The sequence below is a fragment of the Nestor notabilis genome, unplaced genomic scaffold, assembly GCF_000696875.1.
Source record: "Nestor notabilis isolate BGI_N333 unplaced genomic scaffold, ASM69687v1 scaffold25116, whole genome shotgun sequence".
Lineage (NCBI taxonomy): Eukaryota > Metazoa > Chordata > Aves > Psittaciformes > Psittacidae > Nestor > Nestor notabilis.
The window spans coordinates 5560-21220 of NW_009931819.1; the positions used below are offsets into that span (position 1 = coordinate 5560).

General features: G+C 36.7%; 1 protein-coding gene across 2 annotated transcripts; it reads left to right on the top strand.

The window, feature by feature from the left end:
• Positions 1-513: 513 nt before the first annotated feature.
• GABPB1 (GA binding protein transcription factor, beta subunit 1) lies at positions 514-15408 on the top strand. Of its 2 annotated transcripts, none has more exons than XM_010016086.1 (8): positions 514-621; positions 1513-1680; positions 2148-2342; positions 3474-3585; positions 3901-4014; positions 7636-7821; positions 9098-9213; positions 13614-15408. In XM_010016086.1, exons 1-8 carry the CDS (start codon positions 514-516, stop codon positions 13764-13766), a joined length of 1152 nt encoding a protein of 383 aa, XP_010014388.1. In that variant the 3' UTR covers positions 13767-15408. The 2 variants fall into 2 exon arrangements, with proteins under 2 accessions (XP_010014388.1, XP_010014387.1); XM_010016085.1 differs by having other exon boundaries at positions 3474-3621; positions 13614-15402.
• The last annotated feature ends 253 nt before the right edge of the window (positions 15409-15661 follow it).

Below are 15661 nucleotides of genomic sequence, written 5' to 3' on the forward strand. Positions count from 1 at the left end.
CAAGATGTCAGAAAGGTGTTGTGTTTTATAACTGTCTAAATGCATTTGCATAGAGGTACCTCTTAAACACGTGTAGGCATTTTGGATATGTGACTGCAGTGCCTTTGGGCATGTGGCATAGCAGCCATGCTGTAGTACCATTTGAAAGCTGGGCAGAGCTGCAGGAGGTTGCAGTATCAGGTGAGAGCCTCTAAACCACTTTCTGCTATAAACAGTGTGTCTGGTTCAGATAATTTAGTTTTATACAGCATTGCAGCTGCTGTGATTCTGTCATTGTAATACTGACATCTTCAGCCCAGTGTCAGTTCTGTTTGTCTGACAAAAGTAATTCTAAAATCAAGCTGCTCATTGCAGTCAGTAAAGCTTGTCCTCATGGCTGTAATACCAACTCCAGGTTTTGAACTTTTCGGAATAGTTCAGAAATAATTTAAACAATGACAGTGACATTTGTGTACATAATATGGTATTAATCTTGTTATTTTTTTCTTTATATTCCTTTATGTCCTTCACTAGATGTCACTAGTAGATTTGGGAAAGAAACTTTTAGAAGCTGCACGAGCAGGTCAAGATGATGAAGTTCGCATTTTGATGGCAAATGGAGCACCTTTTACCACAGATTGGGTAACAAAAACTTTCGCAGTGTTTGGTGAATCTTCTTACTTTTCTCATGTGCAGAAGAAAATAGGATTATTATACTTAAGCATTTATATTGCAAGCCTTGGGGCTTTCTTCTTGGAATTATGCAGTCACCTCATGTAATGTCTAATCCAAAATTGAAGTTGTCTGTTTCTTCATGTGACCTCCTACTGATCTTAGTAACAGACTGTGAATGAGCTCATTCTGGTGACTTTTAAGATGAACTTTGGAATGGTTAATGAGAGAAAGCAGCAATCATCCTCCTAGTTACTGTGTTTATGCATTTAGTATAGTGAGATGTCTGAATTAAGAAAGCGGTCCCAACTGCCTAAATATGTGTGACTAAGAGTTCCCTGATATAGGGGCTCTGAGTTGTCTTTCAGAGGTGCCTTTTTTTGAATAGGATGTATAGGGAGGTGAGGTACCTACAATTCTAGGGTGTTTGCAAGCCCTTAAGAGCCTTAAGCAACCCAACTTTCAAAGTGACTCTGTTTTGATCTGGAGACTGGATTTAAGTGCCTTCCAGAGGTCCCTTCCAATGTTGCTATGGCCTGTTGACCAACATTGAAAATGAGGTTAGGCCCCTTGAAATATTAAACCTCAAAAAGACAGAAAAACATAGCACAGGCCTTGAAAAGTTTCTTCCAATTAGCGAGTTTTGTGTGTTGTGATTATTGGGGGGAAAAAGCCAAACCCAGCCAGAAATCTAAACTTTTTTCGTACTCTCTAAAAGCCCTGACAGCTTTTTTCCTTGAGACTGCAAGGGAGAATGGTTTTGAAGTGATGCCCTAACACCCAAGTTTGATAGCTCCAGAACAGGAAGAAATATTTCATGCTGACATCTGTTAAAACTCCACTTTTCTTTTTATGTTACAGTTGGGAACATCTCCACTTCATCTAGCAGCACAGTATGGACACTACTCAACAACAGAAGTGTTGCTGCGAGCAGGTGTAAGTCGGGATGCCAGAACCAAGGTGGACAGAACTCCATTACATATGGCAGCATCAGAAGGCCATGCCAGCATAGTAGAAGTCTTACTTAAGGTAAAAAATGCTGAAACAAGGTCTGAGGCACAGATATTACAACTGTTTATGATCAAATATTTGCAGTTTCCCTTTAGTCATGAAAACAACATTGAAATAATACGAATATTTATACTGTGTGCATTAGGTGCTTTGTTTTCCTGTTAAACTGCAATTTATTTTAGCATTAAAATAATGATTTCAGGTGGATTATTTATTGCTCTTTCAAAATAAGATTAACTCCTAATTTGACAGTGTGTGAGTAACAGCTTTTAGAACCAAGACATGTTATGTTTCAGGGAGTCTTTAATCCTTTCAGGTAAATAATTTATTTGGTGGTTAGAGTGAAGTACTTTTAATAAATCTGTAAGTATAAGTAACAGAACATTACTGATGGAGAAAGGCAGTTTTGGGCTTCATCCTGTGACCAGCATTATTTAATTCATATACTTCTAATGACATAGTTTATGCAATGATCTTGTTTGTAGCACGGTGCTGATGTCAATGCGAAGGACATGCTCAAAATGACTGCACTTCACTGGGCTACTGAACATAACCACCAAGAAGTTGTAGAACTCTTAATAAAGTATGGAGCAGATGTTCATGCTCAGAGTAAATTTTGCAAAACGGCGTTAGATATTGCGGTAGACAATGGAAATGAAGACCTTGCAGAAATATTACAGGTAACTTTTGATTCATGATGATACGGGAACTTAGAGCAAAATACTTGTTTACAGATGTGATAAACTAAATTTTTAATACAGCAGCTGTGAGACCATATATTGATTGGCAGTGCTAAACTCACTCTAGTTCGTGACATGGAAATGAGATTAATGTTAGCAAATATTAGTGGCGAAAGAACATTTTCACCACCTAGAAGTCAACGATAAGTGTCCTTTGTTTTCTTAAATTTTAGTGTTGTAGTACACAGAACTAGGTGGTATCTTCACAAGCAAGGTGTACAACTTAACTTCCCATTCTGCCAATAAGTTTTGACTATACTCTTGTGTTCAGTTAGCTTCGTATATGGATATTGATTTCCTAGCAACTGGAGATCAGGAGAGGAGAGAATAGATGGCTGTTTTTCCTGAGTTAGAAAAACTAGCAGTGAATTGTTGAAGTAATTTGGATTGGTATTATAACAGATACTTCCATGGGGATGTGTGCTCATTGTTCAGTAGTGTTCTTAAAGGCAAATGAAGAGCCAGATAGTATTGAGAGAAGAGAAAGCAAATGAAAAATACTATTATACCACTGTATAAATTCTTGTTGCCCTACATCTTAAATTGTATGAGCTTCTAGTCTGTTCCTTTAGCTTCCTTTTTATGGCAGAAAGGCTATAGTAAATAAAAGTCAATAATAAGTCAAAAAAGACCAAAAGATGGCTGCAGTCTACAATCCATAGAATTACTAAGCTTTCGGAGCTGATTTTCATGGCATGTAGCTGCCACAGCGGCCTCAGTTCTTCAGGCCTCTATTATATCCATGTGAGCTTTTGCGTATCTACAAAAGGGCCTTGACTTCATCTGGTCCTCTTTGTTTACAATAAATAAATAAATGGTAAGGAGAAGAGGCAATGTGTCATTATTCTTTTCCACTTCATCAGACTTTTTGTATTTAAATTTCAGGCAGAAAAAAAAGTTTCTCATGTACTTACGCAAGCACAAGGCGTGACATGATGTGCGTGTGTTGCATGAGTTTAACGAGGGAGATGATCCCTGTTTGAGTGGAATGTGCAATAATTCTAGTTCTTACAAGATAACTAACTTCTTTGTACCTACAGTTGGAATGGTATTTTTATGTTTGTTTCCTAGATTGCAATGCAGAACCAAATCAATACAAATCCAGAGAGTCCGGACACTGTGACGATACATGCAGCAACACCGCAGTTCATCATTGGACCTGGAGGGGTGGTGAACCTAACAGGTCTGGTATCTTCTACAAATACATCAAATAAAACAGGTATTTAGATGTCTATAGGATAGCTACTGGGATTAATTGTTTTTCACCATTTAGTGAAAAGGCTTGAGGAAAAGCAGTGGTAAGAATAATTACCATGTTCCTCCTTGGTGTGTATGCGCTGTAAATAGCTGCTGAAAACAGAGATGAATTATCAGAAGTTGTATTTGCTTAAGAAACTTGCTGCAGAATAGCACTTTGATTCAGCAGAATGTTGCTGAGAACAGTGTGTTAGCACTGGTTTTAAATTTGTCAGCTAACTTTTTTTTCTCATCCTACTAGATGAAACAGGAGTGTCTGCCGTACAGTTTGGAAATTCATCAACATCAGTATTAGCTACGTTGGCAGCTTTAGCAGAAGCATCGGCTCCACTGTCTAATTCTTCAGAAACACCAGGTTAGAAAGCTTAAGTCATTTAATATCATTTAATAAACTAAAAGTACAGAACTGGCACTTTTGGCAATAGAAGTCATACAGAAATGAGATTACAGCCTTGCTTTTTTCAGCATGAACAAATTTTTCCTTTACTTTCACCTGGAAGGTGGCCAGTTTCATATGTACAATTACTTCTCAATAAGATTTCTGACCGCAGCTAATATTTCTAGGCCTAATGTGAGTAGCATTCATCTTGCTGAAAGCAAGTAATTCAGGAGATTGAATTTAAGTCTTTGTCTGCATACAGTTCAGTTGCATTTGGTGGGAGAATGGGTTCTTTGGATGCTTTTGGGAAATGGCCCCTAATGTTGTTTGCATATACTTTGTCATCGGTTTTCTTAATCTTTCACCCAAAAGGCATAAGAATATTTGTTGATCTTAATGTGCAGTTGGCCCATTAGAGTGTCTGTGGGTCATCTTTACAATATTAAGGCATTCTACTTGCATTTATAATGATATGCAGTGATTAGTATGGCCCACTTCAGGCTGGTACATTGTAGTTTAAAATAAGCCTAGCATTATTGTTCTAGGAAGAAGCAGCCTGCATTCCTCATTGCAGATGTATACACACTCCCTTATTCCATAAGGCCGTGACAGGAAGCCAGAAAGGTAGAAGGAATTCCACTGTCCCTAGTTGCCAAGTTTTGCATTTTTCATTCTGAAGAGTTTCTCACTTCATCTCTGTCCCATGGGTCTTTGCTGATTACTGCTTTGTCTGGAAAAAATACATGTCTGTACTGACAGATTTCTGGCCTGACAGCTACATCCCAACATAAACCTGAGTTTTCATCTCAAAGTATTTTGAAGTCCTGCAAAATTTCTTCTAAATACAACTCTTTTTTTCTTCTACTGCTTCTCAAAGCAAGGGAGTACAGCTGTACTGTTTTATGACATTTAAATATTGCAAGTGAAGTGGATGGATCCAAAACCAGAATGCAGTGTCTTTCGTTATAGAAGAAGCTGTTGATGTTTTCAATTGATGTATTTCAGAGGAACTTGGATCTAACTGTAGGAGAGAAACTCGAGAAAGGAGTGCATGGGATTACAGAGCGTTTAATGTGTGTCCAGGACTCAGTAGTAGACTTTGGTGATGAACTGAGTGTAATGTTAGAGTAAACCACTGAAAATAAAAATTATTAGAGAGGAGGCAGGAGACAACAGGCAGAAGGAATAAGCTTGAAGTCTTAATGCAGTAACTTCACACCTTCAATAACACAGTGTCCATCATACCTAACCCTCCTGTTTATTTTGGTTCTTCTGCTTTGATTTTATGCAGATGTGTGGGTAATCTTGCAGTATCTTACTGTGCAAGTTATTTCCTGGGTTCTTACTTCTTTAATAGTTCATAAAGTGTCAAGAATATAAAAGCAGATTGTAGTGACATCAGTAGTAGATGTGCTCAAGGTAAAAATAAAAGAAAAACCAAATCACACACCTCCTTTCTCTTTGTGCTCATCTTGTAGGAGATTCATTTGTAAATACTCTCAAAAATTGTAGCACTGGGAATTCTGGTTTTGGCTCTTACCTTGTATTTAGCCTTGTTTATTTAAGACTGTATAAACTTGGACAAAGCATTTAGGTTCTGCCTTTTATGTTGTTTTTGTCTAGGTTTTCCTCCTCTTTCAAAGTTAACTACCCTGATCTCTTCCCCTAGTTCCTCATGTCTTAAAGTTAAAAACACATCAATTTTCTAAAACCAGAGAGAGGAAGGTGCTTCTCACTGCAGCTGAATTGAATGATGCTGCTTTTTTTTTTTTTTTTTTTTCATTGTTACTCAAATTATGTGTATATGAGGGCATGGATGTTGTGCACAAATACGTTGCGTAACGTATGTATGGAACTCAGAGTTGGATTGGAGAAGAATCTGATTTAAGATGTGTATTTGGAATGCAGTAGTTGATGTGCTTATGTGTGGAATTAGGTATATGTCTTACTGCTCATGCAGGTGTTCTCACCATGCACAGGCTGCAGCAGAAAACAATGCATATTAATTCAGAGATTCTTGAAAATAATTGTGCTGCATTCCTAAATGACTTCAGCTTTCCTTTGGCATGTGAAGCGGTGTGGTAACTAATGATTATATGGATATAGATATGAAGGAGAACAAGGAAGGAACAAAGACTGTATTTAAGGGCATGATTTTCTTTATATAGAATAGCTTCTTTTTAGACAATCTCCATTTTTCTGTTAAGGTCTGAAGAAGTCCTGATAATGTTTCCTTTCACAACTAAAAGCCCAACGTTGAGTTTGAAACTGGAATATCAGGGCTGTTAGCCACAGCAGCTACTGTTAGCGCTTGCAGCTTGGAATCCACTTTGTAACAGTGGTTTTTCTTACTGCTGAGCCTGTACTTGGAAGTCAGATCAAGTTCAATACACCACCATTTATTTATGTAGGACTTACTGTTTTGGTTTACTGAGTAAACAGTCTGTGAATATTTAGGCAGTGCTATAGGACAGTAATCTCTGAACATAAAGATCTTCAGAAGACAATGGCCGCAGTCATTATTTGAACTACAGAGTGATTTTTGTGTGTATCTGTTGTATTGTAATTAACTTAAAAGATGAAAGCTTCAAGGTTTTATCTACCTTCTCTCATCTTGAGCATCACAACACAGTTTATAGGATTTTAATTTCATCTCTGTAGATAGAAAGCACTCTAATGTCTGTCATTTAAATCAAAGGCTTTTCTTGTCCCCTGACAGATTGAAAATAAAATACAGAGTTAGTGTGCTTGAGATTCTTTGATTGTGCTGTTGGTGATCTTGCTCTTTTGTCTGAGTACGTCATTGCTTAGAAACAATAAGGGTGGTAGTGTGAGACCTCAATTAGTGTATAGTGTAAGTGTGGTGTGTGTTGTAGTTTTGAATGCAGTATTACCTTACCTTGCTTTATAGATGTAATGTAAAACTCTCAGAGTTCACTGCTCTTTCAACACTCATTATCAAATCATGAATTTGAAATACTTAGTTGAGCTGCGATTTTTTACTTTAACTTTTACATATAAAATTCTATATATACAATTTTTGGTTTTCTCCTTCAGCTCTATTTTTCTCCTTCAAAGGCATAAAAATGTCAACTCTGCAGAACTTTTCCTTTAGTCCTGTTTCATGTTTTGTATCATAAAGTTGTGTTTGTGTTTGACACCTGGCAAGTCACTAGTTGAGGAGTAGTTTCAATTTAAAGTTTGTTTGTTTTATTCTGCTGTTAGTGTAAATTAGTCCAGCTTGTGTACAATGCAAAAGTTACTTGTGTTCTTAAAAGCAACTCTTGTTCTTGCTGCAGTGTTAACATTGAACTCAAAGCATCAGTTTTGAGTGGGATGTATCTGTCAGGAAACATACTAAATAAAAAAACTATTATATTGAGCAAGGTAAACCGAGAAAGAGCTGCATGTGTATTTCAAAATGTTAGTGCCTTATGTTGCCTGGTGAAAGATTTTTATTATGAACAGTATAATGTGTAATAATGCATTGAGCGGCATAAAGTTTTCAAAGACATTTTTTTCTCTGCTGTACTAAAATGTATTTGAAATCATACAGTTTAATAAATTGACTTAATTCCTTTACTAATCTGTTGATAGTTGTGGCCACAGAAGAAGTTGTGACTGCAGAATCTGTGGATGGTGCTATTCAGCAAGTTGTCAGTTCTGGAGGTCAACAAGTTATTACTATAGTGACAGATGGCATTCAGCTTGGTAACCTGCATTCAATTCCAACCAGTGGAATAGGGCAACCAATCATTGTGACCATGCCAGATGGACAGCAAGGTGGGTGGAAACTTGTACAATTTCAGCTTGAGGAACTGTTTGCTTTAGGAATAATAATGAATTTTTAGGTGCAAATAGCTTGGACAATTTTGTATAAGTATAGATTTAGAAACATCATTGAATTCTTATACTGCAAAAGGCTCAGACGTATGAGCTACTGCAGTTCAGTGAGTTACACGTCAGCTGAGTGCATTAGGAGAAAGAATGGAAGAATTACTAAACTTGGAAGGGAAATGGTACATTGAAGGGAAAAGTGAGAACTACTTGCTTTGCCTTCGATAAGCTTGATTCTTGCAAACTTGTTAGGAAGACTAGAAGATGGAGTAAAACGAAAGTTGTCTTGCAATACTCACGCAGTTGCCTTGCCAGAAAGACGGGGAGGTGAGGCTTGGATGTAGAAATCTGGTGCTTTAGGCAAGCTGTGCAAGTCCTGTGGAGTGTGTTCTTAACAGAAAAAAAGCCAAGTCTGACATGCTTGAGGTTTTAGAGGAGCAGTGACAGAACCAGTGAAACCAGAGTGACACAAATGGTCCTGTTGGGCCATATGTATTTTGTTTGTGGAAGCTGCTAGTGTCGTAAGTGCCATTTTGTGACATGCGCATGTTTAGGGTGGTTTCTTTTAAAGATTTTCTGCCGCTACTATTTAGACAAAAGTTATTCCTTCTCCAGTTTCTTCACGAGGACTCCCAGTGTGGAGCTTGAAGAGCTGTACCCAGGAGACAGATTATTTGGTTCGCAGTCTGTCTGAACAAGTACAGCTAGTTACCAGAAAGCATGAATGTGTGTAGGTAGTAACTGAAGTGACAGTTAGGACATCTATTTGCCAGATGGTTGCATGTCTATATTAAGAGTATGAATTTCTTTAGATCTCTTTTCCTTTAATAACTACTGGATTTTCAGATTACCTAAGGTGTTCTAATCAATTGACATCAAAAGCCAGTTTTGTATTTAGTATTTGCTTAAGTAACATTATGAAGATTGTCTGTTTTATACATTAGAGAATTGACAGGCTGGTAACTGCTGCAGTTCACTTCCTTGTCTGGTTACTCTGTGAAAAATAGCAATAATACTCCAGACTGAGAACTAACTATTGTAGACCTCAGTAACAAAGAATTTTAAAGTTCTTTAGTAGCATACAAGCAACTTCATAATGCACTTTATTATATAGTTGTGTTTTCATAGGGAAAAGTCTCTGCATTTTATTGCTGTTAATAAAATTTTATATAGTGCAAATACTGTTTGAAGCAAATGTATTTATTCGTACAAATGTTTTCAGTATTAACAGTTCCAGCAACAGACATTGCTGAAGAAACTGTGATAAGCGAAGAACCGCCAGTGAAGAGACAGTGCATTGAGATTGTTGAAAATCGTGTGGAGTCTACAGAAATAGAAGTAAGGAGTATATTACGTGATATGTGTTAACCAGGGTGTTCAGCACTGAGTATCTGGTTGTGGGGTTTTGTGTTGTTCTAGAGTTTATTTTTGTGTTACCAGAGACTGAAGCGTGTGTGAAACAATAACTTGTTCTGTCTTCCCTGTTACTGGAATTCATCTTTTACAAAGTTGTTAAAAGAATCTAGGAGGGCTGTTTGCTTCATCCTCTGGTTGTGCACATAAAAGTGACACTTCTTTAAATATATGACAACTTAATTTTTTGTTTTTCCTTTAAGATCACCAGCTACTTTTTAAAACAAGGTACCAATATATTATTGAGTAACTTGACTCTTTCTGCTAGCGAATGAGAGTACTGTACCCACATCCTTCTGTAACGACCACATGCTTGTCCTGATTGTGAGATCTTATTTTTCACCAGGTTTCCTTTCCATTCGTGATACCTAAATAACTGTTAATGGAAATGTGAAAGGGGAAGATTCTGTGTTTGTCAGTTGTTATCTGCTCCCCCCCACTTTTTTTTTTCTTTTTAATCCTGGAGCTGTTTACACATCTTTGCCCCATCCTGTTGTGTTTTTGTTTGTTTGTTTGTTTTTAATTATAGCGTGGGACACCTAACACCATTGAGAGAGCTCTTTTATATATGAGAAATAGATACAGCTGTTTGATTTTAAATTGTAGCTTTTTTATATTAGCCACAATAGGTCAACCATCTCATTCCTTCTGTTACTTACTGTGGTGACCAGTTTTGGTCAAAAGTTTATGAAAATTGCTGTTTGCCTTGTCTAGGCTGTAAGTTCTCATTTTGTCAACTCCATGATAACTTCATTTATCAAAGATTGTATTCTCCAACTTCTGTTCATATTATTAAATTGTGCCTAATTGAATACTTTTTTTTATTGTACAGTGTGTGCTATATGTTATCCGTGTCTAATAACAGTAATTACCACCTTTCATCACTTGCTTTCCCTGTCCTTAAGTTGTCACATCAAATACTTTCGGCCTTTGCAGCTTTGTAGTCATTACAGATTATCATGACAGTTGAAATTTTCCTGCTGCATTTTTTAAAATGTATGACTGTTACAATAAAAGCATTTCTTTTGTTCACACTTTTAAACATTTGCCTGAATTATTCATAAAGGAAATTGCATTTCCTTAAGTATTTTAATAATTCTGTTAGGTGAAAGAAAAAAAATCTAGATTGGTTAAGGAATAAATTGACCTGTTCCTAATTGCAGATAGTTGGTGTAACAGTACAAATAATTCTTTTCAGGGGATTACCAGTTTCAGTTGTATGTTTTAAACATGTTTCTCAAATATTAAAAGAAGTTGGTTTAAATTAGTTACTTTATCTGATACTTTTAAGTGCAAATTTTGATGACTGACTTTGTCCCTGCCTATACTCCATTCCTGGCAGTGTTCAAGGTCAGGTTGGACAGAGCCTTGGGTGACATGGCTTAGTGTGAGGTGTCCCTGCCCATGGCAGGGGGGTTGGAACGAGGTGATCTTAAGGTCCTTTCCAACCCAAACCATTCTATGATTCTATACAACTGGAAAAGCAGATGCAGACCTCTGCCTCTGTGTGGAGGCCAGTTGCGATTCACAGGGGTATGATGCTCCCTCACTTTGGTAACAGGAGCATTAAAGAAGTGCACATAAAGTCAGTTCACTTCAAACTTCATCATCATGGAAGGTAATAGATAGTTGATTTTGGTGGAAGTAGGACCCCTCTGCTCATTAAAATATTTTTTTAACGCAGACAACCTTTGCTGTTTGGTTTCCAGTGATTTATTCCTTTATTTCATTATAAAGAGTTGATTCAAGGCTAAGAGTATTTTCTTCAGCTATTTTAAATTCATAGTGTGTGAACAGTTAACTGTAGTTAAGTTGAACATCCTCCCATCCATGTCAGGTGACAAACTTCCCTGTGGAAGTATTGTGAATGACTAAATCTGTCCTCGTGATCTTTTATTTTTCTCTTCTGTGTCTGTTAAGTTCAAACATTTCAGCTCATTTTGAAGGGTGGTAGCAGTTTTCCTGAACAGTTTGATATTTTAAATATAGGGTGGCAGCAAAAAAAACCCCTGTGGCACAGATACTGTTTTTCATTTTCATGCATAATTCATTAACATGCAGTGATTTTTATTTTCATTCTTGCATTTGACTTTTTTCTGTGTTGCATGTGTGAAAGGTCTCACATATTAGAACCAATTGTTTCATTAGATTAAACAAAAAAGAATCATAATTGTAGGCTATTTATATTAGCAAATTCATATCCCTGTTTTTTCTGTTGTTAAAAAGAATGCTTGGTTTGGTTATGTTAGTTATGGGTGTCCCTGTTAATATACAGACTGTTAAGAAAAGTTACATGTAAGGAAGAAAAATCCCTGGTAAAATGGAAGGTTTCTTAAGAGCACTCAGGGTCCTCTAATTTGTTTTTTACCCAGGTAGGTTTTTATACTGGTACAAAAGAACTTCAGATAATTGGAACATTTTCTGGACTTGATGATATTAACAGGCCAGATAGAGTCCTCCGTATTCTAGATGTCAGAGGAACCAATTTTCCATGTTCGGTCTGCTGTAGATCTGCATTGCTTCTCCAGAAGTATTGGTTTCTTTCTACCGCCTGGTTAGACAGTATGCTTGGCCTCGGTTCCCTAACTTGTTCTGTTGATGTTAGGGCAATGACTCTAAAAACTACTCCTATTAGTTGCTGGATTAATGTTAATGCCGCTGGATAATTGCTGGTCTGTTTGGTGGATACTGGGTTTATCTTCTTGTTTCTGCCACTGAGACTTGGTTTTTGGGTTTAGTGTGTGTCCCCCCCTATTTTTCTCTTCTGTGGGAAATACCTTCACTCCCAATTGTTTGCGGTCTGCACACACTCCAAATTTTCAGAGGTGGAAGCTGAACTTCCTTTTCAAATAAATAAGATCAGAGGAGCTCTCATTTTGTTAGCATATGCTCTGGATGAAGCAAACCCTTCCTAGCTTCCTCTAGTTCTTAAAGCCCTGTGTAAAATCAAGTTGCACTTAAGGTGTTCTATGTTATAGCTAGTCTTTATAACCTGTTAATAACATCTGTCCTTCACCTGTTGTTTTTGCTATACAGATGCTGCTGTTAGCAATGATCTATCACCCATGTCATTATATTCCAGCACATTCAGCACAGCATGTGACTGCTAAATGTGATTGTTAAAAGTACTGAGAACAGTAGCAAGTAGAAGGGAGGCAGAGTATTTTGTATTTTCGGGCTCTGACCATGAAAATATGTGAGTGCATCAAAGAGGTGAAGAATAGGGATGCTGTTATGGGGGAGTGGGGGGAGAAAATTCTATCGCATGGGAATGTGATACCGAACTGCTGGGAATAAGGTGAAAAGGCACCTTACTTTCCCTGGGCTTCGGATTTTGATGAGAGTTTTGTTTTTCTGGGAAATAGCTTGTTTCTCTGACAAGTTCCCTCCTGTGCGTACTTATCAACTACAGTGGAAAGAATGATCTGAAATCAAATTCTACCTTACTCATAAAAGTATGATGCACTTTAATGAAATGGTATTTGGTTGAAGATCAAAACAAAACTGTTTTCCAAGCAAATTGCTTTTTCAATTGGGCTCAGTGCAGCATCAAACAAAATGACAGAACCTACGTCAGTGGAGATAGAAATCCATTCTCCTTAGTTTCTAAGGCAGCTTCATAGGAAATGGCATTTCCCATATTATTTTGCTTGGAAACCATTTTGTAGCCATCCCCACAAACTTACATGCAGGATGGAGCCTTAAGTTACTCCTTTTGAACTGAAAAAGCTCATCTAGCTAAGTGTCTGTTAATTCATAAAGATGTGGTATCATTGGGGATATAATTATACATCAGGATTGCATAGTATTAATCACTTCATTTAGGAAACCAGTTATGTGTGTATTTTGGTTAGTGGGCAGCTGTCGCTTCCCAGTGGAAGCTGCTGTTAGGTAACAGTTTTTCATTCTACTGTTTGACTGAAAGTACAACAGAATGGGACAATCCTGTTTTATTGGATTCCAATTTACAAGAGTAACAAAGGGAATTGAATAACTGGAAAAATGCTAATATATCATGTTATATTTGATCACTGTGCTTCCTCTTTTTATTTCATTCTTTTCCCATGAAGACTTGCTTGGTATCTTTGCAGCTAAATAAACTTGGGTTTACTATGGTTCCACTTCAAGCCTTATTGTGGGGAGGTGTCTGGTGTGATAGTTCCTGTCTAATTTACACAGCAGTGCTTGGTTTGCCCGAGTAAGAGCTGAACAGTTTCTGCATTATATCCTTAACACTTGAGCTGCATGTAAAGGCAAAGAATTTGCCACTTTAATGTGTATTTGATACATATGTGACAAAATATTGCTGGTTCTGTTTCTAATAGGAAAGAGAAACTCTTCAGAAACAGCTGGATGAGGCAAACAGAGAAGCACAAAAATATCGTCAGCAGCTTCTAAAGAAAGAACAAGAAGCAGAGGCCTATCGGCAGAAGTTAGAGGCAATGACCCGCCTCCAGACTAATAAAGAAGCTGTTTAATAAAAGTGAACATACTGCACAGCCTGTTACTTTCCAAACCCTGCAGTACAATCTTGAACTGTACGCTATATAGGTACAGACGCAGGATTACATGATAGAGAAGATGCTACAAGTTGATAACTGGACTTAAGCCGTGAGCTCTGATTAATTTCTTGTAACATAAAAACTCTGAATTTAGAAATTGTGAAAAGTATTTAAAATGAAATACTGTAAATAGTTGGTTTTTTTACAGTTTCAAAATGAGTTGATAAATCTTTTTGAAGGGATCCAGAAACACGAGAAGCCAATGTTTTTGTGGAATTTTTGATTTTACTATGAATCTAACTTCTGAAAAACAGAACAGTTTTAAGGGTGATGTTGATTTAAGCTGACAGCTTGAAAATTAATTATGTGACAAAAAGAATTAACAGTTATTTCTACATGGTAACAACTTAAACTTCTCTGAATAAGACATTTCCAGGTGGAAATCTTTGTACAGCTTTAAGTAGTTGTCTCAGATTCTCTGAAAACCATTTTTGGTTTTTTTTTTTTTTATTTTAGGTGGTGAAATTTTTATATTTAATTTCGGATATATCCAAGTAGATTTACATGTATATGAAGCTAATATTTTTTAAACTTTTCAGTTTGTACATATGCTGCATGTTTTTATAATTTCTACACATCTTGCATAGGTATTTTTCAGCAAAGATGAGGAAAATTATAAGGAAAATTATGAGGAAAACGCTTAGCTTATAGGTCATTGGAAGTAAGCAGCCAGTTTAATTGTGGATGGTATATTTGTTGGAAGAATGTAATTTGTAATTAAAAAAACAAAAAAAAAATCTTAATTTACATATTAGAGGTGATTTAAAATTTGGTAGTGGAGGCATTGAAACTTCACTTTGTGTCTTACAATTTTCATGCACAAGCATCCAAAAAGTTCAGTCATGAATAGGAAAGAATGTCTCCACTGGAACACGAATAGTAGTTCTTTTAGGATATTCCTATTGATCTCTTTTCCCCAATAGCCTTGAAATCATTTCAGTGATACCTTTTTTTCTAAACGGACTTTTGCATTTTAATTATGCAATTGGACAAGTAATTTTCTTATGTTGTGATGCTCTTATCCAGCATCATTGTTCTTCACTGTGATACTGTGTTTGTGTGTGTCTGTGCAGTGATCTATTATGCTTAGGATTTATATAGCACATTATATCTTCAGAGCATTGTAAAATCTTTTAAAGAGCCCTTTCTGTACTGCCTGAGGCAGGTAAGTGAGTGTTGTTGTCTCAATTTTATAACTGATACAAGTGCAACACAAGGAGTGTTAAATGACTGGCCCAAGACCACATGGATCTGGGGTAAACCTGGGAATAGATCTCAGGAGTTCCTGGCTTCTAGTCCTGTGCTTAGACTGAGCTGCCTTAAGATTGTTCAGTGCTGTGTTACATTAAATTTTGAACTACTGTGCAGATTCCTTTTTTGTAAGATAAAACTCTTTGTGCTTTGCTTTGTTGTTCCATGTTTCACTGCTTTTATGGTATTGTTTATATAAACTTAAGCAAAAAGTCTAGTTTACCTATACTGTACACAGAAGAATTACCCTTAAAACTGTACTCTGGCCTACTTTTTCTATTTTACAATTAAATATCTTTTCCACATATGTCTATTGTAGAATCGGTTCCATTTCAATTGTTTTGTATGCACATCAGAAGGTCAAAGCTGTGCTGTGTCAGGCATTGTTTAAGTTTTAGGTTTAGAATGGACTTCAGAGGTAGGAAGGAGGTGTGGGGAAAGAACTGCATTACACAGTACTGCAGTAAAATCTTCAAACTTTGATTTGCGTTTATTGAATTGGCAGTTAGGAAAAAATCCTAAATATCCTAGTATTGGTATAAATTAGGCATATTTGATCC